Genomic DNA, 25,446 nt, shown 5'->3' with positions numbered 1-25,446 from the left:
CTATAAGCAGACATTTCTCTACTTGTGTTTTTCCCGGTGTACGCCTGCTGCAGAAACAAACGAACCCTGTGTTACGCGCAGGTGGCCCAGCAGCAAAGAAGCGCGTGACGGGCAATCTTATAAAGCGCACAGGTGTTCATCGCTAATTGTGCACGCTGCTGATTATCTAACCCTCGTCTGTGCGCCGTGGTTTAATGTTCTGCGAGTGAGCCGCTGCTTTTCAATCTGAAAATACATTTTGTTTGGAAACATGAGTGCTGCAGGAGGAACCCCTTACATTGGCAGTAAGATAAGTTTGATATCCAAGGCACAGATTCGCTATGAGGGTATACTGTCCTCTGTCGACACTGATAGGTCCACGGTTGCTTTAGCCAAAGGTAGGTTGATTGGCCTAAAGGGCCGACACCTGTGACATTTCTTCAACAATTACTATATACAAATTTTTATTTTTTTAAATTTTTGGTCCACAGTTAAATCTTATGGGACAGAGGATCGGCACACAGACAGACCAGTGCCGCCAAAAGATGAAATTTATGAATATATAATCTTCAGAGGTAGTGACATCAAAGACATTACCGTGTCTGAACCACCAAAACCACACCATGGACTGCCTCGTGACCCTGCTATCGTACAGGTGTGTTGCCCAGGCTCACTTTATTTTTTTTTAAATATTTTTACAGAGATGCTCATATTCTTGTCTTCATTTTTGTGATTTTAGTCATCCATTGGCAGCTCCTCTGCTGCGTATCACCCACGCTGGAGTCCATACAGGGACATGATGCCCACCTACAACCAGCTGGCTGCTAGTTCCCTACTCAACCAGCAGTACAATGCAGCACTGGGTTTAGGTACAATTATTGATCTTTTAGATGCATCAGATGTTTCACAAAGGCTGTACTTCAGCACTGTGGAGTGTCTGGGGCAGGTCTCGCATGTCTGCAGTTGGTCAATCTCCTGCATGTTTGTCTCTGTTCCCACAGTACCAGGACTTCATGGTATCCCAGCCAGAAGAGCTCCTATGGTCGAGCAGGCAGTGCAGACTGTGCCATTTGCCGCTGCTGCCCAGAAAAAGGAAAAGACCTCCACCCCACCACAGAGCAGGCAGCCTGTTCGTCCAACCCAGCGCTCTGGCCGGGGTGGCTCACAGGTTCAGAAGGAGAATGTACCAACCAGTAAGCAAACCTAACACTGGCTCGTGATGTATTAAACCAGTTATCTTTCAGTTTCTTGCATTTGTTCTGTGTTTGCTTCTTAATTCTGCTAAAATAAACATTTTATGTTTAGGCCGGGCACCATCTCAGCAGATTGCAGCCAAGATTCAAGGTCAAAGCACTGAGAACCAGAAACAAAGGCAAAAACAAGGTATCTGAATGAGAAATGCACACTTACATCTTACTAACAGCATAGCAATATTTTGTCTTGTTTTTACTCTTTTCTGCTGTCAGACCTCTGAAGAAAGTGCAGCAGGACTTTTGTCAAAGCAAATATTGCTCACCTGTCTAAACAAAATGGATTATTAAATGTAAATATCTTAGACTGGGTGAACCTGTTCTAAATGGTTACTAAGCCAGTTTTCCAGCTGTGTTTATTTGTCTGAACTTTTCACACAGGCAGTCGCAGGTCCAGGAACAGAAGCAGAGGCCAACTTCTTGTGAAAAACTCGAAGGCCACAACTTTGCAGTTTGAGTCAGATTTTGATTTTGAAACTGCAAATGCTCAGTTTAAAGATGATCTCACAAAGCCGGTTGAAGGTATGTTTAATGTCTGTCAATTTAGTTTTAGGGGACATTATAAAAGAATTTGAAGGTATGTATACATGCGTTCTTGTTTCATGTCTGCAGTTCAAAAGGTGGACTCTGGAGAGGTCCAGGAGAGCCAGGGTATGCAGGACGATGAAACTCTGGGAGACAAATACTATGACAAAACCAAATGCTTCTTCGATAACATCTCATCAGACCTTAAGCCCAGGTGATGAGCAAACTTTTTGCCATTTCTCTTATCTCGCCTGTCATGCTCTGCCAGTTTCTTAGACTAAACACCACGTACCACCTCAGAAAATCAGACTCTGAAAAGTACAAAGTGTCTATTGCCTAGTCTCGCACCTAATATTATTGAATCCTGACAAGAACCCCTTATCTGCACTTAATATTTACCGTTTGGAGCTATGATTGTGGGGGTTTTGCACCATTTTCATTTTACCTCCACTTAATATCCTGAGCCACATTTTAGCTGAGAGCTACTCCTGAACGTATGCGTGCAGTATTAAATAATATTCCAGTGATCTCGGTTTTCATTTCAAATGTATTTTGATATTCTAATGTGTTTAAATTTAACTAAAAAAAATCCTCCACATACCACTAGAGGAGGTGACATGCCACCAGTGTTAACTATACCATAGTTTGAGAACTAGTGAGCTACGATAACTTTTCTTTTTCATTATCAGAAGAACCACCTGGGCAGAGGAAAAAAAGTTGAACATGGAAACATTTGGAGTTCCCGGGCGCTTCCTGCGAGGCAGAGGATTCAGGGGCAGAGGACGTGGTGGGCAGAGCACCACTGAGCAGCGACCCCTCCCAAAAATTGGTAGTGGGAGGGTGTGAAGGCTTTTCTTTGTCTTTTTGTTAACATTTTCTGTAAATATTGTAGTTTTCTACTTATTTAAAAAGTACCTCCCCTTTTTTCCCCATTTGAAGCAAAGCGTTTTGTTTTTTTGTTTTTTTTTCCCCTTTATTCCAAATATACATTTAGGAATTACAGCTTTATTATATTAAATGGGAGAGCAATTTCTTTTAATTGAGCAGCTGTATGCATTGATTAATTGGTAGTTTGGTAAAATGCATTGTGGAATGTCTTGACGGGGCCAGCAGGCAGGTAACCTAGTTTGTTTAGTTTCGTTTTGCTTTTTCTAAATGTATAAAATTCTTATCTACTTGACTGTCCATATGCATCTCCAAAGTTTTTGGAGGACAGCTGTACTTTTCTTTTCCCCTTCTTGTAAAATGAAAACTGTGGAGGACTTTGTAACAGTTGCTATTAAATAACATGATTAACAGAGTGGCTCTCATCACGATGCTGTCATTGAAATGGGAACCCATTAATGCAGAATCCAAAGATTTAGTTTTTTTTTTTTTTAGTATCCATCAACCCTTTTAATTAAAAAAAACAACAACAAAAACAAACTGATTTCCCTACTCTAACAAAAGTTAGAATTTGTTCAGATTTGTAAATGTGGTGGCCTGCAAATGGAAGCCAGTTCGTTGAACTTGGAGCCCAAATCTTCCAGTGCTTTCTGGAAAGCGTCATCATTGTCACGGATGGTAATCTGTTCCAGCTCTGAGAGGGTGCCACAGTCCCCTTCATCTGCATAGATGTGAGGCTGATAGTCCAGTAGGTCATCCCCTGTCTTCTGGAGTGAGGAGAGCCTCTGCAGGAAAGTGGAAAATTAAAGTCTAGAGTAAAACTGCTCATTTAACTGCTGCATGCATTTACAACAGCTTTTGCAGCAGAGTAGACATTATGATCTGTAAATGTACTACCAACCCGATGAAGCAGGGCCTGGATAGCTGAATCTGGCACATAGCTTAAGTTCCTTGTGTGGCGGAAATCCATTTTGCTCATGCCATGAGTGTGGTGGTAGTCATTGTCTCTTTGAGAATACCAGTTTGTCTAAGATTAGAGGAGAGAGTGATTGAACTAGGAGAGTAAATAAAAAAAATTAGTATTTGAATGAACAGGTGACTGAGTGTATATTACCTGGTACTCATTGAATTGGTAGGAGCGATCTTCCGTAATATTTCTTCCAAAGTGTTTGTAGGTGAAGTTTTGCGCCATATCCTGTTGAGCAGATTGAAGAGAGCAACTGATAAACAGTTGAGTTAACTGCATTAAAAATTAATATCTTTGCAATTTAGAACCCTCAGTTTAAGCGCATTACAGCTGCTGTGAACATCACGGACAGCTGTACTCACGAATACAGCTGTATTAGTTGTAATTATATTACTTATGATCATAAACTAATGACCGCCAATTATCAAGAAGGTGCAACAACACAAGACATAGCAAGTTATAATTACTAGTCTAACAACAAGAAGCCCAGCTCGGCGTCTGTCTTTCCACAATGCTTCGGCTTCTGCTCAGTCACTCTACCCTTTTCTCTTCTTAGCTTTTAGCTTCCTCCTCCTTTCCTCTGTTAATGTCCATAGAGGCAGCTAAACATAGTTACATTGCCCAGCTCCGGGTGTGGCACAACACCTGCTCTGCTCTCACTTAGTATTTCCCCACCCTCCTGGGCTGAAAACCTCCTCTTCCCAGTAGTCCAAAACATCTGTGGTAAAAACACTAACACACTTTGGTGCTCTGAGCTCACAGTCAGCTGTAGTTCACACCACTTTACTGTCCATCAGGAAACTGTCAATAAGCAAGAGTTGAGGCAGAGCAGACAGAGGACATCAGAGGGTCAACCAGAAAACATTCTGCATTAAATGTGATCCAGTTCCACCAAAGTAAGTGAAATAGTTGATGGTGTGTGACTTTACACATTCAGTTCTTCTCACAGAGCACAAAGTTACATAGTCAGAAACAGGTACAAGGGGTGCAAAGTGGGAATAACACTAACACCATTCACCTAATTACAATTTAGTGTAGCAAATCTGAAAAGTGTTACACAGATCTGCTCTAAATGTTGCGGTTTGAACATTGGAACATTTTTGTACTTTCATTTACACCCGCACCCACCTTTGAAAGCCATCTATGTTGCATTCCATCTTGCCGATCAGATAAGTCTTGGTGCTTCTTATCAGTGGACGCTGCCAGGGAAGTTTCTGGTATCTTTAAATAGAAAAAAAACAATGCATGAAGAGAAATCTGGAAATGTGTCACTGGTTTATTTGCAAATGTTTTTGAGCAGTGACCTTGCAGTCTGTTCCTGGTCTCTCAACATTTGATGCAAGGAGGGTTTCTCCAAAGGAGTCATCGGTCTGCAGTGTGGTGAACTCTTTTTTGGAAGTCATGGTAAATGCCAACAGCAACAGAACTAACAGTAGGACAGAGAAGACAAAATGTAACTTGCAGTGAGTTATCAGAACTGTAACAATATGCATTACAGTGTACTCCAAGACTAATGAACAGCAATGATTCAGATTCTTACACAGGAGTAAAAACAGTGAGGCAAACACTATGCCGATAGCACCAGTGGCAGCTTTCGTGGCAGTGTTTCGGCGGATTCTGCAGTTGGGCGTCACAGAACAGTCGCACACAGTCACATTGATGTTGTAAACACCAAACTTCCCCTGCAAATCAGAGATCTTCAGAACAATTGTGTATGGGCCAGCATACACACCGGGCTCCTTCACCAGGCCAGTTGTGTAACCTATGAGAAATGATCACAAAATTACATGTTTGTTTGGTTTGTTTATGTTTGCTATAATATTTCTCTACATAGCATAGATCTTTCTACCATATGAGGGACTCAGTTTCCATTTTCCTTTGACATCCTCCAGCAGTTCAAATGTGAATGGCCCTCCAAAGGGAATTCCATCTGGGTCAAAAGCTGTGATGTCAGTGGTGGTGACGTTGTCAGACAGACACACATCCACAGTTTCCACAGTGGGCTGAGGCACGTTGTCGTTCATGTCTGTCACATGGATGCTCAGTGTGGCTGTGCCTGTCATAGGTGGGTCCCCTGTCCAAGATTAAAAAAAAAAAAAAAGCTTCACAAAGCAATCTCATCAATTGTATTTGGTGTGCGTCCATGCCAAAAGCAACACAGTTTTACCATTATCCACTGCATTCAGTAAGATGGTGTAGGTGCCGTTAACAACATGAGGAGATTCTCTGTCAGGTGTGTTAACTGTTGTGATGTCTCCTGTGTGGGGATCCACAGTCAGCCAGCCAGCAGGATCACTTCCTATCTTGTACCTGGAACAAACACAGTTTGCTTTATTATTGCAATCCAGCAAGCAATCAAATTGTCTGACAATCGTCTGACGATGACAATCGGGGCAATGCACAAGTCTAATCAGCAACATGATACACAAGAATGATCAGAAAGACACATTTCTGTTAATAAATAAATATCTGCATGTGATTATGATAACCTTTAAAAAAAGCTAATAAATATAACTCATAGGTTTATTGCAGCCAATGCATTCCAACTCTTTTACTCCCCACATGGACAGTTGTAACCAAAGCCCACTCAAACATGATTGGGCAACAACTACTTGGCCTACAAACGGAAACCAGAATGCTTCCAATACAAAAATCTAGCCAGTAGATTCTGCACTCATATGCAAATATCTGTTTATAGAGACTGTAGCAGGTCCCATGTAAGAGCTCAAACACGTTGGAAAAAAACTTCCCACTTACACAAAATCTCTTGCATGACTGGAGTCATGGTCGACAGCAGTCATTTTCTCTACCCAGGTTCCAATTGGTGCGTTCTCCTCCAGCATGGCCTGTTTGACAGTCACGGTGAACATCGGGGGGTCGTTGGTGTCCTCAACTTCAATGAGGACTGAAACAGAGTGAGACAGATCTCCAGCAGTACCATCTCCTGTGCTTGTGTCAACTTTCCATAAGCCTGAGGACGTCCTTTGCTCCACTTTACAGGAGAAATATGGCATCTCGTTTTCCACCGAGATGGACAGATTCCTTTGCGCTCCCTCCTCATAGTCTAAAGGCTGAAATTATAGAGTAGTTACATTAAAATGTTCATTTATTATATGCGTTATTCAAAAAACATTTCAAATTTAAAGCACAGATTTTAAACATGTTGACTTTAAGCGCGAGCAGACACCACACATAACAAACAGGTGTGTAATAACTGCATATCATACGAGAGGTGTGTGTCACTGTAATGTAAAGCATGCAGTTAAACAACACCTACTTTTACTACTGTCAGGATTCCATCATTGGTGTCTGGGTCTGTTTCTATCTTGAAGTACCCCTCGTTGTCACCGTGTATGGTGTATTTAGCCCTCCATGCTGGGCTGTTCGGGGTGTCTCTATCTGTCACATGCAGGCGCAGAGGAGAAACCCCAATCTTCCCTTCTTTTACTTTGCCAGATCCCTGTTGTACAAAACCAGAGGTCAAAACTACTTAATACACTTCCTACTGTTACTATCAAGCATGTACACACCTTGTGTTAATGCGTGTATTGTCTTAGTTAACTTGTAGTTGACAAGCACCTATTCTTGTGATGTCATGAACCTACTGTTTGTCCTGTAATGGTTGGCCGGTTGTTGTTCCCATCCTGCACATGCACAATGACAGTGGTTGAACTGGACAGCCTGACTACTTCACCATGGTCTATGGCCTCCACCAACACTGTAAACTTGTCAGCCACCTTAATATAAACAAATAAAGACAGTTTAGATGACCAGTGTTCAATTGTATTTTGCACAGTATGTAATGTTTTAAATGTGTTCATCACAGATGTACCCTTTACTTTGGAATATATCTACTGAATGTGATGTTAGTTTTGGAGCATGTCCAGCTTCAGCGAGACACATATAAACATCGAATTACTTCTTTAGAAACTCACTCTGCAGGTAATTTCAGTTCAGGTACGTGTTTTTTATATATGTAATTAAACAGAGCTCAAAGCATACTGACATACTGTATCTACAAACACCACACATCATAGTATTAAATTCTCTTGCCTGATGATCTAAACATCCTTTGAATGAGACTGCTCCAACTTCGTTAACATAGAACTCAGTGTCTGTCACAGCCGGAGACACAGATTTGATTTCATAGTGGAACGTTGAGTTTAGTGTTCCTGGCTTGTCTATGTCAAAGGCCACCACCGTCAGGACATGAGTGCCTGTCAGGAAATTACAAAAACATCTGTTCAAAAACAAATAAAGGGTCATACTTTATAAATATTGTAGATAACCAAAAAGTAAAAATAATGAAGTGGTTTATTATAATCTGTACCTTGTGGATCTCCCTCAGAAAGGTTAATTTCATACAGATCCCTCAGAAAGCGTGGCGGGTTGTCGTTGATGTCCTTTATGGAAATCTCAACTCCCAAGCTAGTGTCTACTAAAACGTCCTTCATGGCCTGAAATCTCAGCTACAGATTGTAAGATATGAATCAAAGTTAATCAAAATGTAAAGAAAAAATATGATGTGTGAAAAATGTCTTTTATATTGTGATTTGAAAACTTCAGTACACATTTCCTCAAGTCTATTTTCAAACCCTCCTAAGGCGATTCCAAGTGCTGAGAGACAAAATCCAGTTCAGCTGTAATGATATATTCTCCCTTTGTTTCCTGGATATGGCTTCCTTTGTACTAAAACCTTCTTTTGAAGCCCCATATTACCAATGACTATACTATGACTATGACTATATACAGACACTAAGGAATGTATGTTTATAGTTACAATAGTAAGACATGATCAAACAAGAATTTCTACTCATCCTGTTGTGAAAAATCATGAAGTCATTACAACTACAGGTTTACAACAATCTAGAGTACAACAACATAGCAACTTGGTAGTAAAGTAATATGTGTTGAGTCTAACCTTAAGTATTGTAATGTCCTCATAGTCCACCGCCCTGTGAACATACACCATGCCAGACTCTTTATCAATGGAGAGGAGACCCTTTGGGTACTTATCCACTCCTTGCCCATGGAGTTCAAAGTGTACTCGATATTTCTGCTCCATATGTATCTACAACATAACAACAAGCGTCAGCTTCAGAGGAAGAAGTCATAAAGATTGAAGAAAATGACAAACTGAAGCTTATTAAAGACAGATATGGACAAAAAATTAAAGACTGCAGTTTCATAACTGTATTTATTAGAATCAGTGGTTGTATAAATTGCTGTTTGAGTTTCAGTTTCAGCCTTTTTTAGTGAATTTTATGTTGGCATAAAGTCTGACTAATTTGCCTTACACAGTGGTTTTCTCACCTTGCCCAGCTCGTATGGGAAAGGCCCCTTATGCCCCTCCTCGATCGTGAAGGAGTCAATTATCCAAGCCCTTTTCTGGCGACTTAGCAGCCCTGAGCATGTTGCAATTGACCAATAATAAACCTGAAAGACAACCGCCCAAACCTGAATTGCAAAGTTTCACCAAGGATCATAGTATGCAAAGCAAAAATATTTCCGCAGGATTTATGTCATCTTTAAGTTATTTATTGTCTGTCTACTTTCATCTACTCTGATGTTTCACACTCCGTTGCACAGTTAGTTGTTTGACTAGTTCCAATGAAATGTATCCAATGGCATTTCCACAGAAACCAAACAACCCAATCACAATGGGTTGTTTGGGTTCTGTGGAAATAGTAAAAATAGATAGATAATAGACAATAGATAATAGATTTTAAAAATAAGTTACTGTTTTTATAGGCAATAATTAAACTCTTGCAACCGTATTATGTAGATTACAGCAACATTGTCAAACTTTAATACAGTATTTGTGTTACATTTCAACTGTTCATTAGTCGATTCAGTTTAGCTGTTTTACACGTTTGTGTTCATGAAGCGTCACAGATACTCTGCAGATAATCTGTTAAACATCAGCAGACAAAGAAACAGTTGAAATGTTACAAATATAAAAATTGTTGCAAAATCAAGTCATAGCGTTAAATCTTAAATTAATTCATATTAAATAAGATTTGAAGTCGGTGTTACCAGCAGAAAGAAGCAGAGCATGATGTCTCTTCGTTCATCCAGTTCAGTTCAGAGTGTTTGAAGGCTGGCTTTACTGAACATAGGCAAACAAAACCCTGCCCTCTCTCCTCCCTCCTCCACACACCCACACACGTGAAAATCATAGGTTGTGTGTGTGTGTGTGTGTGTGTGTGTTTTGTGTGTGTGTGTGTGTGTTTGTTTGTGTGTGTGTGTGTGTTTTGTGTGTGTGTGTGTGTGTGTGTGTGTGTGTGTGTGTGTGTGTGTGTGTGTGTGTGTGTGTGTGTATAACATTTCGTCAACAACCTTTCAAACCGTTAAGATACATGATGGTGTCTTTTCTCTTTTTCTGTATTTGATTCAACATACATTGAAAGGTCTCTGCACTCTTCAACCTTCACAGGCTTGTTATGAGGCTGCCCTGTAAGTTCTGGTTGTGGCGTTTTCCAGCTTCCCCTGACGCATCATTTTGACTGCCTGGAAGCACTTGTTTACAGTCATAACAGCACCTTGATATACCCAACAACTATTTTGTTGATTCTTAGACACATGTGAATGCATTTTTCCCTCTTTATTTATTGGTAAAGCAAACAATTCTTGTGAGAGATTTATTTAAAATTAGAACTATGAAACAGAATTTGCATTGGTGGGACAATATATTTTAATTTATACTGCCAAATTACACCTCAAATCATCCAACTATTTGTTTAATCCATTCACTGCTTTTCTATCATGTCGGGTCATGTTAGTAATGTCCAAAATTCATCGTTCATCATGATGTTTATCATCTGTTGTCAAAAACAGGGGAACAAATCAAGAATGGAAAAAGGTGAAAATTAATAGGACATCATATTTACAGTTCATGGTCCCCACCTCCAAAACACACAGAGAACCCAACCTACATCATAAATCAAAGGAAAGGTTGAAAGCAGTGAACAGAGCCAGGGTGTGGGAGAACAGTCACAGCAAACAGGCTTCTCTCATGTCCTCTCTTTGCCCCCAGCCAAGGTGTCAACTATTGTGCTGAAGGTGATGATGCATCCTGGAGAGGTTGTGTTCTACGAAGACGATGAAGGAGTCTGACTTTTCACCTTCTCTATCTCTGGAGGTGTGGCTCTCCTCTTGACTGTGCTGGTGTGCGTTTCCTCATCATCTGACCTGACTACAGGGGTGTCTCCTCCATTGGCATTGACAATCTGGCTGTCGGAAGAAGAGTTTGAAGATGTGGAAGACATGCGGGACTTGGCCTCAAGACCCTCAAGGACATGTCGAAAGAGTCCATTACTGATGACTTCCTCATTGTTGTTGTTGTTTCCTTGGACTGTAATCAGATCAGAACATTTGTTAGAAATGTAACTGTACACTGTGTGTCTTGTCATATTTGTTCTATTTCTGGTTTCTATACCTGGCAGTGGGGAGGTTAGGACTCCATCTTCTCCCCCAGAGCTGAAGAAGACATCCAAAGTCTCATGGTCAGAAATGTCAATCAGCTCCATCTGGTCCAGCAAGTCCACGTTAACCTCCATGGATGAGATACTGCCGATTGGAGCTGCCAGAGAAGTGAAGCAATGAAATGTTGTGAAACTGTATATGAATGTGCATTTGTGTGTGCATGTGTATGGGTTTACAAAAGTGCCACCAGTGCAACTCACGTCTCTTATAGTCTCGGATGCAAAGGTGTGCCGAGGAAAGGTACACGTCCACATCATGTTGGAAGACCTCTTCAAAGAAACGCTGCCTCTCTCTCAACTTGAGCTGCTGTGCTGCATCCACATCTGGTAACCTCTGGCCACGTTCAGCCTCCGCTGGCACAACAGAAGGAAATGTTTTACACACAGGTGATATTTTAAGTTTCAATGTCAGAGAACATGTACGTCTGCATTCCAATCAAACAAAAGAAACACAGAAACTAGTATCTCCACCCTAGAGACACATGTACCAGTCTGTGAGATTATGTCGAGGTCACATGGGCTCAAATGTTAATAGCCAGAAGGGGGAGACATTGAGCTGTATGAGAGACATGAGGAGGTGGAATCTAGACTGCTGAGTCTATTGAAATTTACATACCAAGAAGAAATAATGAAAAGTCAATCACATATATCACAATGAATAAAAGATACTGTTGCTATCTTAACTGTAAACAACTATTTTCCTGCCACTGATCGCCACCTTTTCTGATAAAACAGATAAAACAAATGGTTGCTTTAATCAAACTCTCCAAACATCCACACTGTACTAACATGGGCGTATACTAAATCAGGCCTAGTCCACAGAATGATGTGCAAAACCAAGCTGTCAGGTCCTTTTACTAAGTTAATCTTGTTTGAGATACCATGCCTCCCTCATCAGCATCATTGTAATAAAGCTGAGTGCAACATGTTAATTTAAATTCATTTTAGATACTCTTAAGTATGCACACAATGTTAGAGTCTTTTCTTGTTTAGTGTATTTCCACTGTTTACTCTTTTGCTCACACTCCATGTTGCATAGTCATTAGAGTGAGTTATTGCAACCTGCAGACAGGGATTGACCTAATTGGATGAGGCTTTCAAGTTATGTCTAAACTGGGAATAATGTCAAGATTATTTAGCCGGTGTTGAGAGCAGCAGTCACGGCAGCTCTATAAATACACCACTGAATGATGGAGGGAAGACATTGAGCTCAGGATGTTTACAGTACCAGGAAAGAAAGGGATTCCAGGGATTCTCTGTTGTCTCTGACTGTATGAGGAGACTCTCGTTGACCCAATCTGTCGCATAATGAACTACAGCCATGACTTAATGCTTCACTGCTGCAGTCATCATGACTCTGCCAACTTTAATTCAAAAAATGTAGATGCTGCCTAAAAGCAGCAACAGGTTTCCATCCTGCAGAATGCTGCATCAGCACAATCATCCCCGCGAGTCGTGCCCAGGCATGTCTGTGTTGACGGGAGGACACACTCCTGTCACTGCAGCTCTGCTCTGCCCTGTCTGACATCCTGCCTTCTGGGTACAGTGACCTCACTGGGAGACAACTTTGGAGGAAAGGGAATAAGAGGACAACTCAAACCCCAGGGCTTGGCCAGCTGACAGTACCTATGGGCATACAGTATGTGTGCAGAACCTGAATATATAAATGGGGTTCCCCATAGACTGAAAACATGATGAGTTGACAGTATCTGCCATGACACAGTGATCACTTGTCACTTTGTGTGTTGCATTCGAATTATGGAGTTGAAAAAATAGATTAACAATCAACAAAACATCACTATGTTTTATTTTACTCACACTGATGCTTATTTCTTTCAATATAATAATCACATTTATATGAGCCTGTCAACAGACACATTGTCAACGATCATAACAACCTTTTTAATGTGATATAAACATTGTCAAACACCCAGAAACTCCACTTTAGGAGATCCTGACACAATATCAATAGTGCTGTTGCAATATCATTCATTCTGTTTTTATTCACCACTTCACCCTTGTGATTTCAATTTCTGGAAGTGCTACGAGAACAATGTAATCTCTTTGAAGAGATATGTGCATATAAATGTAGAATCGAGTCAAGAGACCAAGACTTTGGCACCAGAAGTGTTCTGGTAGTCCAAGTAGTACTGTCCAATCACGTTTGTGCGGGCTTTGGTTGCAGTCTGTGTGGAGAGCAAAAGAGACAAAACACATTGGCTGAAATCCAGTCTTGGAAGTCATCTTGAAAAATTTCACTCTCTCTTTCTCTTTTTTAAAGTTTTTAAAGACTTCCCCCCAAAACTTTTGTAGGTTTTTTTTTTCAGTAAATTATTTACAGGAACATAGAGCATACATAACCCCTCCCGGGACATCTAGAAAAGCAGTCAAAGTAAAAGGGAAAAAAATCCAAATGAAAAATCAAAACAAAGCAGACAGCAACAATAAAATAAAGAGAATGAAAATGAGTACATGTGGAAGCAAAGCAGCTTGGTTTGTTGAAGCTCTCAAACGTTAGCTGTTGACTTTAAAGGTTAAATCATTGTAAGACAATAGCTGATATGTTCCAAGATTGAAAACAAAGTGTCACAAACCTCAGTGTTCACTTCACGAATGTTCTAAACTTTAGAACATGAAGCAAATGAAGCACACAGAAATAAGTACAATTTTTATAAAGCTTCAGATAAGAAAGAAATACATGAGAAGAATGAAGGAGTCATAAACTGTCACATGGAAATAAAGAGGCGGTTATCAGTTGTCTAGACTGGTGGAGACAGATGGGATGAGCGAGGGAGAGCACAAGGTCAGATAAAAAGACTATGTTCCAGACTGTGGGTGTGATGAGAATTTAATGTCCCAAGACAAGGGAAATATTTCACAACAGAATACATAAAATTATCTGATAAAGTAATGCCATGTTTTGGGTTTTTTTTTGACCTGTCAGAATCTTTCTCTGCACCTCACTGCTCCTCGCATCCTCAATGATCCTCCTTCTTCCTCTTCATCCCTCAGCAAACCTTAATTTATTTTCTAGGCCACATGGACACCAATGCTTTTCTACTGCATGTGTTTTATTTCTCTTCTCCTCTCCTAAAGAGGTACCTTCCAGACAGCTGGAGGACTTCCAAGAGATACCATTATCAAAAATAATGGTCAAAATCAGCAGAGCAGAGACTCAGGTATCTTGCCTTTTAGCCCCTATGTGTCAAGCTCCAGAAAATCCAGATCCTATGATTCCTATGATAGCACCAGTTTAGCATTACACTTGTACAATGCTGTTGGACACGTGATTAACTGTTGAAAAAACAAAAAGTATCAAAATCAAATAAGCTCCCAGGGTCACAATTTTCCATATTTCTCCCAGATTTTCACCCATTTTTTCCTTCCTTCCTCCACAGCTTGTTTCTGGCACTGTACAGTGTGTAACTGACTCAATACATAAGACACGGACACGTCACAGTAGGCATGTAGGTGTGGCAGAGCAGGGTTTTTTACCTGATACATAGATTCCATTGCTGTGTCTCAATGTAGTACTTGATGTAAACTATGTACCTCCTGACATAGTGCTTTAATAGACAGAGTACTGTTGTCTCAGTGTGAGTATGGCCGTGCACATACCACAACAATCGCTACATTTTACCACTTTGCTGAATTGCAACTAGGTGGCGCTCTAGTGCCAACATTTAAAAGCCAAAATCTAATTTTAAATCATATATATACAACTTGCATTTGTATATCGCAATATTTACAACAACAGCTATTTATGTAGCCACCATTGGTGACCACTGAGGGCAAAAAGTGTCCAGCTTTCCACACTCAACTTTTTGACCATTATGAGTGCACCATCACACAGTGTACACACAGTACACTGACAAAGTTGATAGTTATGTATGAAAAATAGCAAGTGTAAGTATGTGACCCCCCACCATAGTTTCGAAATCCTTCATATTTTTGAGGTCTCACAGTTGGCAACTATGCTGTAAATATGTTTTGATGTGTAAAATCTGCATACGTCCCATCAATTTCCATTACTGCTCTTTACCAGACATACACAGAAAGCAGGTGTGACTACAAGTCTACAATAAAGGAGTCTGGCAGTGCAGCCAGCATCTTTCATGGCTGCAATCTTCTGAAAAAAGGGAAAGGAAAGGAAAATCATTGCAAGTTGTTTGTCTCGTGCCAGGCATCTTTATGACATTTTGTCTTTGCAGCACTTCTGTCTTTGTGTAGACATCTGTGTGAGACAGTTGTGAGTCTGCGATGCTCTCTTCTCCATGCACTGTTACACAGTCAGAAGCACTTTTGTCGAGGGGAGCAGCGCTGACAAAGCCAGATGTCAGTCACAATCAGGAGCCGCCTGTTTGACATGTGTGTTTGGATGAAAAGAGTTCCCTGTTTAATGTGACCAGCCAAAGACATCATGTCAAACAAAACACTGGATTTGTGCCGAGTGAATGACTATCTTTTCTTTTCTTTCCAAAGGGAAGCAGACTGGGGAGCATGTCTGTGCTGCAACCGCCTCCAAGAAAATTATAAATTCCATTACAGACTACAGGTTTAAACAAATCGCTTATCCTAGAGTATTTTCCCCACTCAGTTAAAACCTAATTGATCTCAGCATGGATTGTTTCTACTTAAAGGCTGAGGCCCATGGAGAGCTAAAGGTTAGCTACAGATGTATATCCTCACATTGATTTTGCTTCCCTATCCAGTTCTTTTTTCTATTGAATGATTGATCGATAACATCTTCCCTGGCCACGGATGACCCCTGTGACCTTTGAGTAGAGCAACCACTAACACAGGAAAGTCCTCTGTCACAAGAAAACCCTGGCCACAGTGTGCATGAGATCATCATCTCGCCACGATCCAAAGTCTTTAGTTTCACGGCACATGATGTCTGAAGGGTCTGTGTTTGCTCAAGAGAGAGAACAGAGAGACAAACAGTCTGCAGGCCTGAGCATGACCCGATATTCTGTCCTTCTTTGTTTTGCTTTTATTGCTCATTCTGATTCTCACATTTGTCTGTTTGTCTTTTCTCCAACTTTCTCTGTCGTCTTCTGTCTTTCTTTCTTTAGTTTTTCTGACCACTTATGTCAGATTTCTTCTGTCGTTCATTCTCTCCCTTTCTGCCTCCCTTTCTGTCTATTTTCATCTTATTCTTGTTATTATCTTATTCTGATAGTCTCTATTTTCTCACATTTTCTCTTTCTACTCTCTTCAAGTCTTTCTTTTTATGTTTTTCTCTCTTTATCTTTCTGTCTGTCCTGTCTTTCTCTCTTATCTCTCACCACTGTTGTGAGTTTTCTCTTGTCTTTTGTTCTATTTCTTTCCCTCTGTCTTTTTTTTTCTTTCTCTCTGTCTGTCAATCTTTCGCCTCTCTATTTCTGTCACTCTTGCTTTCTTTTTTCCTCTTTTTATAATTTCTGTCTCTTTGTCCATCTCTTCATTGTCTTTTTGTCAACTTTTTGTCAACTGACTTTCATCTTTTCATTCTTTCTGCCTGTCTGTCTCTTGCTATCTCCTCCTCTGTCATTTCTGTCTCCTACTCCTTCCTTCCTCTGAGTGCTCGGGGACTTGAGAAAGAAAAGGTCATAGATCAGGGCTCAGGACCAGCTGGACATGCAGAATGACTGGAACAGACAGAAAGATAGAGACAAACAGAGTGAACCGGATGTGTATGCGTGCCACTATGCCTCCCCACATAAAGACAAACCCAGATCCTCCGCTCGGGGGGGAAAAAGAGAGAAAGGGCCCATTCAGAGCCGGACAAAAGCAGAGATGTAGGGAAACAGGACTGGCCTGAGATATGTTGCCATTCACAGGAAATCATTCTGGATGTAATGGAAGGTGAATACACTTAAACTCATCCTTCAATTTGTCTATAATATCATATAATATATTCCTTCTTTTCTTTGGCTCTTTATTTTTGCTTAGATTAAATGTCCATGAAAATTGTGGCATGATGACACAGACGCATGAGAGAGACCCAGACACAGCTGCTGTCACATATAATGCATCATCCCCACATGATGATGCAGAGATTCTTCAACTGACTGACTCTTTTCTTCTAAACAGAGCACATTTTCTAATATTAAAACCATAATTTGCAAATAACCGGGTCACATGTTGCTCTTTCCACTGTCGTGTTTTCAAGGATGCGACTCTCATTTCAGAGCACCAACAGACAACCGGCACAGGCATCACATTGATCTGGAGGCTAAATGAAGGGATAGGAGGGCTCGGTGTCGTCCACAGGCTGCCATTAGCCCATCACTGTGCTAAATGAAAATGTGAGCTCACTGGCAGACTCCCCAGTGACAGGGTGAAAGGGAAGGTCGGGGTAGAGTGGAGCAGAGAAAACTGCCTCTCCAGATGATCCTGTTGTTTTTACACTTGTTGGTTGACGGAGCAGCTCCAGTTATAACCCCTCGGTAAGCAGTAGTCAAACAGAAACCCCAGTGGGAACCATCATTTCCTCCTCTGCTTTGATTATAGAGCAGTTTGCCAGACTCTTCGTTTGAGTCTATTCATCCTAGCCGAGGCTTTTTCTGAGAAGTGGTTTCCTTACACAAATGGATGAGGTCATTTCTGTGCAAATGGCCGTGCTGGTGGTACATATTTCCATGTGTTGCCTCAGCCGTCCCACAATTAGATTTAAATAGCAGACTGCCAAGAAAAACTATCTATCTATCTATCTATCTATCTATCTATCTATCTATCTATCTATCTATCTATCTATCTATCTATCTATCTATCTATCTATCTATCTATCTATTGAAACACCTGTTATTTATTTGTGCATATTATTAATTCATTACAGTTTTTTTTATTTATTAACATATATCCATATATTCCTATTGTAGCTCTTCTTCTTTTCTTCTGGCACTAAACCAGCCAGACTTCTGATCATTGGGCCAGACCTGAAACTCTGAGGTAACACTTATTTGGGCTGAGGCCACTGCGAATAGACTGGCTGCCCTTTCCACCCAAACACTTTTTGTCAGAGGAGAAAGATTTTATTTCACATGGACGGCTTCCCAACTGCGACAAGAGAGAGAGAGAGAGGAAGGGGGGTGTGCAGAGGAAGGCAGTGAGTGGCTGTAAACACAGAAAGGCAGCAAGAAGAGTGAGGGAGGAGAGGTCAGGCAGGACAGGAACGTTTGCAGAATGAGGAGGATGTCTTAAGAAAATCAAGAGTATGATGGGAGAGAGTTTAGCCAAAGGAGAGTCAACACAGAGGTGTAAGTTGTAGAGATGGAGAGGATAGATAAAGATGGATCGAGAGAAAGGAATTCTGCACAGGCTCATTAGTTAAAGAGGATGTCTTGTTATTTTTACTTCCGTACCTTCCAGCACAGCACTGACCTCAACGGGAGCAGCAGGCTGTTAACAGTCTACAGCTGGTCATTAGCGCATCAGTCTCTTTGCTAGGGCTGTTACAGTAATTAATGTTGTCTCAGTGGACATGAAGAATGGTGAAGCCACTGTTGAGCTACAGGTAGAAGAATTATCCTGCTCACACAGCAGGAGCAGAGCTGCAACTATAACAGCATGTGCTAATTTATCACGAACGTTAAAAAGATGATGGCGAGAGCTTCAACACATCATGAGAGCTGAAGTTATTCCTGCTGTTTTACAGTTTCCAAACCATCACGTTGCCCGCTTGTATCCTGTTCCTCGGAACAGAAAATACTTTGAACTAAAGTGGAACAGACAGGTGGCCACGCTTGTCAAATGGACAATATCTTTGCAGACTATGCACTTGCTCTGTCTCACACTTTTATTTTGGGTTTCTCTCACTCTCTAAAAGCTCCCATTTACTGAGCTCCAGTTGCAAGCACAGTAAATTATTTATGCAAGCCGCTTATGTGTGTGTGTCCGTCTAGCGCATGCATGCATGTGTGTGTGTGTGTGTGTTTCATTTGCATATTAGATCTGGTTGTTTTCTCTGGGACAAAGCAGTGTCCAGCACGATCAGCCTAGTCGGTCAGGACAACAATGACATCAGTGTTAACCCTCTCCTTCCTTCCCGCCTGCCTGGATCACACCCAGACTGACAATAGCACTATTTGTAGGTCAGTGTCTTGTCCCACTGCCCTCCATAAGCCCACAAACAGACTGTCATGGTTTATGATTAATGCAATTGGCTTCACCAGTTTGACAAGCCGATTACTAATCCTCTTATCCAGAATGACTATTAGTGAAATGTGATTATTAACTATTATTAAAGCAATCCAACCAGCCAAATAATGCTAAAATCTCTGTGAGGCCAACAGAATTCAACAAGTAATCATCAGTGCATCTGGAGTGGCTGTCAACAGACTGACAGAGGACATGGCAACATAGCTGAACTCAGAAAATCCTGTCACAGTTTTACCAGATAATTAAGTCTGCAGTCACACCACAGAACATCAAATTATCTCGTGAAGGTTGACCGAGCATCATCTCTAAGGGAACAAGAGAGCGAGGCAAACAGAGAAAGTGTTCTTTTAAAACCCTCACATGCTGACGTCTCTCATGACAATCACTTCAACATACACACCGCTCCCTGTTCTTCCTGGAAATGCACCACTGTCTCTGTGCATATTTGTCAGGGAGGTTGAAAGCTATTTTGCCTGCAGCTGTAGGAACTAAAGGAATGTTTGGTTAAACTCAGCACAGTCCCTCTAAGACTGATGTTGAGGCTGGATCAGGGTGGCCTGCAGATACTCTGCTGGATACTAAACACAGTTCTATTCTGATGTGTTGCAGCAATGACTGGCCAGAAAAATTCATGTATTACTTCATGTTATCACAATTAACAAAAAATGCATTTAATTAATTTAGATTACAGTATTTTTGTTTCCTTTATTACATTTAGGCTAATAACTCTTGGCCAGACTGGAAATACACAAGGTCATTAAACTTCAAGAACCAATCAACTCTAATAAGGAAAAATAAGTAAAACCACCAGTCTGGTCTAATTCTTTGTCATATTATTTACCTCTGTGTGTGAAGGATGCTTTACAAATTAACCTACCCTTAACGTTCATTAACTGATTTTGTAGCCACTTGGGGGCAGCAGAAAACAAGTTGTAAACATTCAGTCACCCTTAAAGTTGACATATTGAATACAGATTAAAATTAGAATTCATTAAGCGTCGGTTTCTGCTAAATTTAGCTCTCTTTTAGCTCTGCTTTTGGTCTCTACCAACTCCTGAAGGGAAATATCTGCTCCTCTATATAGCTACTAAACGCTGCAATATGTTCTCCAGTTAGTCAATACATTTGTCCGTGTGGTGCCATTTGTCTGGTGTTTTTACTGAAAACAGAAAAGTTGACACAATCTTTTAAATGCACCATAGAGCCAAGGGAAACTGCAGAGTCTGATTAAATTTCTCTGCAAGGGATCCCTTTCACATACACATATTCATTTGATCGTTTGTTAATTGATTGATAATATAAAAATAGCAGCTCAAATATCACCTGTTGTCTTTTTTGACACGTTTCTTCCTCACAGCAATACCAGCACCTCAGGGAACAAACTCTAAATCTTTAACTGACCAATGAATTTGTGCTACATGATCCAACACATTTGGACGGGTGTTCACATGATGAATTGCTGTTGTTTCTCTGAACAGTCAGTGTATGCCTGGAGGCTTTTGCTCTGTCGATACCCAGAGGATTCAGCTCAACGGTGAGTAGATGGATTTGTTAGAGAACTAATGAGAAGAGCTGGTCTATGTCCCCAGGGATGCACAGCTTAGACTGGTGAATTGATGGGAACCTTATTCAGGCGTCCTTGTAAGGCTGTTCAGTATAACCACACACAAGCAGACTTGATCTGTGTATTTGTACCGTGTGAGCTTTTCTCACATTGGTAAGGAACAAACCTGTTAGTATTCCTGTTGTTTCTGAAGGAGCAGTATTAACAACTCATCCAACAACAGGAATTTAAATGCTGGACATTTGAATTTAAATCATATTGTCTGTGCCTTTAACAAAATAACAGACATCACAAAAAGTCCACATTTCTGCTAGTATATCAGTGATTATTTGTCAGCTGTATCTGTGAGCACAAAGTATGACTTGAATAACTGAGAGTGAAATCTCCCCTCAAAGTCATTCTGGTCCCAAAACTCAGTGGCACTGAGCATCTCCAGTGAAGCACATCATGGCTGCAGGGCAGCAACCAGAAATGTAGAAATACGGACTTCATGAGTCGCTCCTCACCAGCTTAATAATTACGACTTTGTTCTCATTATTCAGTCTGAAATTGAGTTCGTGTTAGCAGACTTTTCTTTGGGGCTTGGGTATTTTATTTCACCTGCCCTTGTCAATCAGCAGCAAGTGACTGTTTCTGTCCCAGCAGCATTCTTTTAAATTGACACATAAGCTGCAGAAATGTTTGTCAGGAGCAGTTAAGGTAACGTTTTCACAGTGATAATAAAAGATGCTGATTTAGGAGTCGTTATTTCTGGAATCAACTTACAACAACCTTGATTCAGGCGGCTGCCACCAGGCCACCGTTTAATTACAGAATGTCTAATTGTTTCAAAATGTTTCCCTGTATCTGCTGGATGTGTTAATAGCTAACTGTATACGTACAAGTTCACCATGGCAACTTTATATGGTGACATTTTGTCAGTGTTGTGTTTACAGCTTGTGTCTGCTGCTGCAAAGAGGTCAGCAGATTTGTTATTGCAGGTTTAAATATACCAAGTATGAAAGAAACACTGTAACCTATAAAACATCAAGTTTGTTTTCAACTGTAGAATGTAAACTAAGTTAACATTTAACCCTACAACACAGTGAGAGGTAAACACGGACACACTGTTTTCAGTTTTCAGAGATGAAGAGAAAAAAAATCGGGCGAATGAAAAGTGTTATAAATCTGTCAAAACTGTCAGCTCAGAAAAGGTCGAGGTAAAGAGGTAAACAAGGTAAAAACCTCTCCTAACACCTACATACAGTATTTTGGTTCACAACTTATACAGCTGTTCAATTTGTTCCATTTCTATCCTGTCGTACTCAGAGAGAAGCTCCAGTAGCTGGATAGCAGAGCAGCATAAGCATAACTGTAAGCATTCCTCAAAGTGTGATCAATCGAATATATAGCTAGTACATGGTATGGACTTTTACCCCCCTAATTTGCTCATTAGACAAAATCTACTCCTCAGTTATATCTGGGTCATGTCCAAGGGGACTGGGCTAAGAATACGTAGAGAATAGAAACAACTCTTTCTACAGTCAGTACCCTGCCGCATGTAATACGCTCTCAACAGCTGGTCAGTCCTTCACTTCACAGTGCCCCAATGTGCCGCTCTCTGGCACATTCCCACAATAATCAAAACGTGACGGAGCGGACTGTGGAGGCACGGGGGCTGTGGAGCAGAGCAACAGATGGGAGACGTCTTCTCTGGAGTCACAACCCTGATCCTTTTTAGCCTCATGAAATCACACACTGATCTCACTGGGACTAATTCAATTTCAGGTCTGTAAGTCCTATCTGGGTTGGTGTGTCTGCAGAACGAGCTGCAGACCCCGCTGCAGTCAGCCGGCTGATGAGATCTGCAGGCACAATCCCATTAGGAATAAGAGATCTTTGTCTGGAGTTGTGCGGTGGCCCCAATCCAAGCCTGCCTCGGTGTGTGTGTGTGCGTGTGTGTGTGTGTGTGTGCGTGTGTCTGTGTGTGTGTGTGGGAATGCATCCCTGTTCCTGTGCAAAAAGAGCGTGATCCATTCACTTGGTATTAGTGGACATTACTCAGGGTGATGATTCAACATTCCTGTCTGTTTTCTTGGCCAGTACAGGACTTGGACCAGTAACTTCAGGCAGCATCAACACAACGGCAGTAATTTAGCCCTCGGCTGAGCTGTCACACCGGTATTATATCTGACACACACACACAGCTTATGTCTCATAGTAATGAGGAAAAGAATAAACTCAGTGTCTACGCATAAATAATATACAGTTACTTGCTAAATATATTCTAAAAAATTATTTCTGTCATTTTCATATTGATATTGAATTGGAAAATGCAGACAAATAGTGAAAAATGTTGGTTTTACCTAAACTATGTTCAATGTTCAATCTATTTGGTGTTTGTGCTGTAGTTCTGACAACCAAACATGGAGATTCATCTCCACTCTAATGTTCTGCTCCACATCTAAAGCAAAGCAAAGTAACATCCACTAAAACAAAGCAGAACAAACTTGAACCTGAACGGAAAAATGAGTTTCTGCAAAAGAAGTTTTCAAAATGACTCACATGGCAGGCGTTTGTTGTGAAGGTTGGCTGATGAGGAGCTCATGCTGTTTGCTGCTGGAGATAATCAGTCAGAGATGATGAGTGTGAATGCCGGTCAGCCCTGTGAGAGTTCAGCAGAGAGGCTGCCGATCATCTCCCACCTCTTCTGCTCAAAGTGACTGATGCTGACTGCCACGCCGCTGTTCTCCTTCCCACTCTCCTATCTTTCCCTCAGTGGATTCTGATCCACTTGGATGAGGCGAGAACAAGTTTGTGGATTTGTGGAGCCGAACAGCTGACCAATGACAGGGTGGAGGGAGGAGCTGAGGGAGAGAGAGGAAGGGATTGAGAAAAGGGAAGGAGGGATTTTATGTAACAGAGTGGAAAATACCAAGGAGAGACAGACACATGCCTTTGTTATTTTTGTCTTCTTACACCCCCTCCCTCCTCCTCCTGTCCATCTCTTGTTCCCTGCCTCTCTTTTTCTTGTTGCAGATTTAAACCCTCTCACTTCTGAGTCACCTTCAGGGTCAAGATACCAACAAATGCTACACAAACAGACAACAAACATACCTTCAGTGTTGTATTGTTATTTGTCACGTAATTCAGTTTTAATAAGAATTTAATGCAAACATTTTGTTCCTTAATCAATTCTGAATAAAAAAAAATTAAATAGGTTTAATAAATGTTGAATAAAATTTCAAAATAGATTTCCTATCCAAACAAAATAGCAATGTTTTGTCTAGGTGTCTTTTCAGATGAATATCCACATTTGAAAAAAATATCTGTTCATTATACATTAGAGCTAGAAACCACTGTTAGTTAATCGATTGGTCACTTGACAGGAAACTTATCAGTAACATCATGTTTGTCATGTTTTAAGCAAAATATTGTCACTGAAAGAACTTTTCATATCATAACAAATTATATCTTTGGACTGTTTCAGACACTTGATTGAACAAAACAACATTCATTTATTTGGGCTTTGGGAAATTGTGATGTCATTTGACACTTTATAAACCAAATGATGAATTAATTCATTCATTCATTGATATATAATTAGCAGATTAATCCAGTATGAAAAGAATTGTTGGTTATTGTCTTATTGCTGTTATTTTTGGCATTTTTGGCATTTTTGGGTCCGGATCTTCCTTCACTCCTTTCATGTCGTTTTAAAAGCATAAAACACTAAAAACAACAAACAACAACAAAACTGTTGAAAACTTAACACTAAAAACAACAAACAACAACAAAACTGTTGAAAACTTTGCTCAAAACTCCTCATATTTCTTGAAAGCCTCATTTGGCCTCATTTGGATATCTTATATGGGACTCAGCAGCACTTTTGTCAAACTCTGAGGGAGAGATTCCAAACATTTTCATCTGTGGCAATGCAACAGCCTGTTACATTTTAACAGGAAAACAGGCTAGAGTACACCAATCCAAGACAATAAAAAAAATAATAACTTACCTAAATGAATAAAAATACAATGGACTAGCCTCCATATTAATGCACAAACAATAAAAAAAAATTAAAAAATGATGTTTCAGGTAGTAAGAAACATTTACATGTAACACTGCAACCCCTTCAGTACCATTTTGGATCTGTTTCCGTGATTGTGGTATGTATAACCACAAGTCTGACATTTTAGACCACTGCACAAGATCAACAGAAATCAGCAAAAGTTCACATCTATTAATTTTATGTCATGATGCAATTGAAAAAATATGCCTTTTTGAGCATATAAGAATGCAACAAATATATTGAGGCTTGGGGGCCCCGTGGTGGTACATCCACATAGTCCACATATAGTAAGAAAGGCTCTGGGACTCAGGCAGGGAATGAAGAGGGTAGTAGATCTGACAATGTGTGAGTCCTCAACGCCATCTGGTGGATATTGACAGACATCTCCACCTCTTCTGAGCTAGACTTGCTGATTACACAATGCATTCATGCAGATGCTTCACAAAGCAGCATTACATCATCACCTTTAACCAAAACACTGCATCGGCTTTGAGAGAGACTTTGAAAGAGTGCTCTGCTCCAGTTGCAGGCAGGAAAAGTTGTTGTTGTGAGTCATTGCAAGAATCCGTTTGTGAGAATAAGCACAAAATGTTCCAACTTGT

General features: G+C 40.6%; 3 protein-coding genes across 3 annotated transcripts; 1 reads left to right on the top strand and 2 right to left on the bottom strand.

Annotated features, from left to right (window-relative positions):
* The first annotated feature begins 134 nt into the window (after positions 1 to 134).
* LOC104939084 (protein LSM14 homolog B) lies at positions 135 to 3,054 on the top strand. The gene is made up of 8 exons (XM_010755563.3): positions 135 to 377; positions 471 to 634; positions 719 to 848; positions 981 to 1,172; positions 1,285 to 1,362; positions 1,611 to 1,751; positions 1,842 to 1,968; positions 2,444 to 3,054. The coding sequence occupies exons 1-8, from the start codon at positions 251 to 253 to the stop codon at positions 2,598 to 2,600; spliced, it is 1,116 nt and encodes a 371-aa protein (XP_010753865.1). The 5' UTR covers positions 135 to 250; the 3' UTR covers positions 2,601 to 3,054.
* Positions 2,701 to 9,806, bottom strand: LOC104939074 (cadherin-like protein 26). The gene is made up of 16 exons (XM_010755552.3): positions 9,643 to 9,806; positions 8,920 to 9,042; positions 8,528 to 8,677; positions 7,937 to 8,075; positions 7,660 to 7,823; positions 7,212 to 7,343; positions 6,884 to 7,066; positions 6,364 to 6,677; positions 5,774 to 5,916; positions 5,456 to 5,680; positions 5,147 to 5,368; positions 4,911 to 5,032; positions 4,735 to 4,827; positions 3,754 to 3,834; positions 3,541 to 3,666; positions 2,701 to 3,424 (listed from the first exon to the last, which is right to left on the bottom strand). The coding sequence occupies exons 1-16, from the start codon at positions 9,661 to 9,663 to the stop codon at positions 3,215 to 3,217; spliced, it is 2,448 nt and encodes an 815-aa protein (XP_010753854.3). The 5' UTR covers positions 9,664 to 9,806; the 3' UTR covers positions 2,701 to 3,214.
* A 68-nt stretch (positions 9,807 to 9,874) lies between these two features.
* Positions 9,875 to 23,603, bottom strand: LOC104939062 (dysbindin-like). Its single transcript, XM_010755542.3, has 4 exons — positions 23,341 to 23,603; positions 11,292 to 11,444; positions 11,045 to 11,188; positions 9,875 to 10,960 (listed from the first exon to the last, which is right to left on the bottom strand). Exons 1-4 carry the CDS (start codon positions 23,381 to 23,383, stop codon positions 10,698 to 10,700), a joined length of 603 nt encoding a protein of 200 aa, XP_010753844.1. The 5' UTR covers positions 23,384 to 23,603; the 3' UTR covers positions 9,875 to 10,697.
* Between the last annotated feature and the right edge of the window lie 1,843 nt (positions 23,604 to 25,446).

The sequence above is a fragment of the Larimichthys crocea genome, chromosome VI, assembly GCF_000972845.2.
Source record: "Larimichthys crocea isolate SSNF chromosome VI, L_crocea_2.0, whole genome shotgun sequence".
In the NCBI taxonomy this organism is placed as follows: domain Eukaryota; kingdom Metazoa; phylum Chordata; class Actinopteri; family Sciaenidae; genus Larimichthys; species Larimichthys crocea.
The sequence above is the reverse complement of the archived record's forward strand: the minus strand, read 5'-3'. Positions and strand labels throughout refer to the sequence as shown.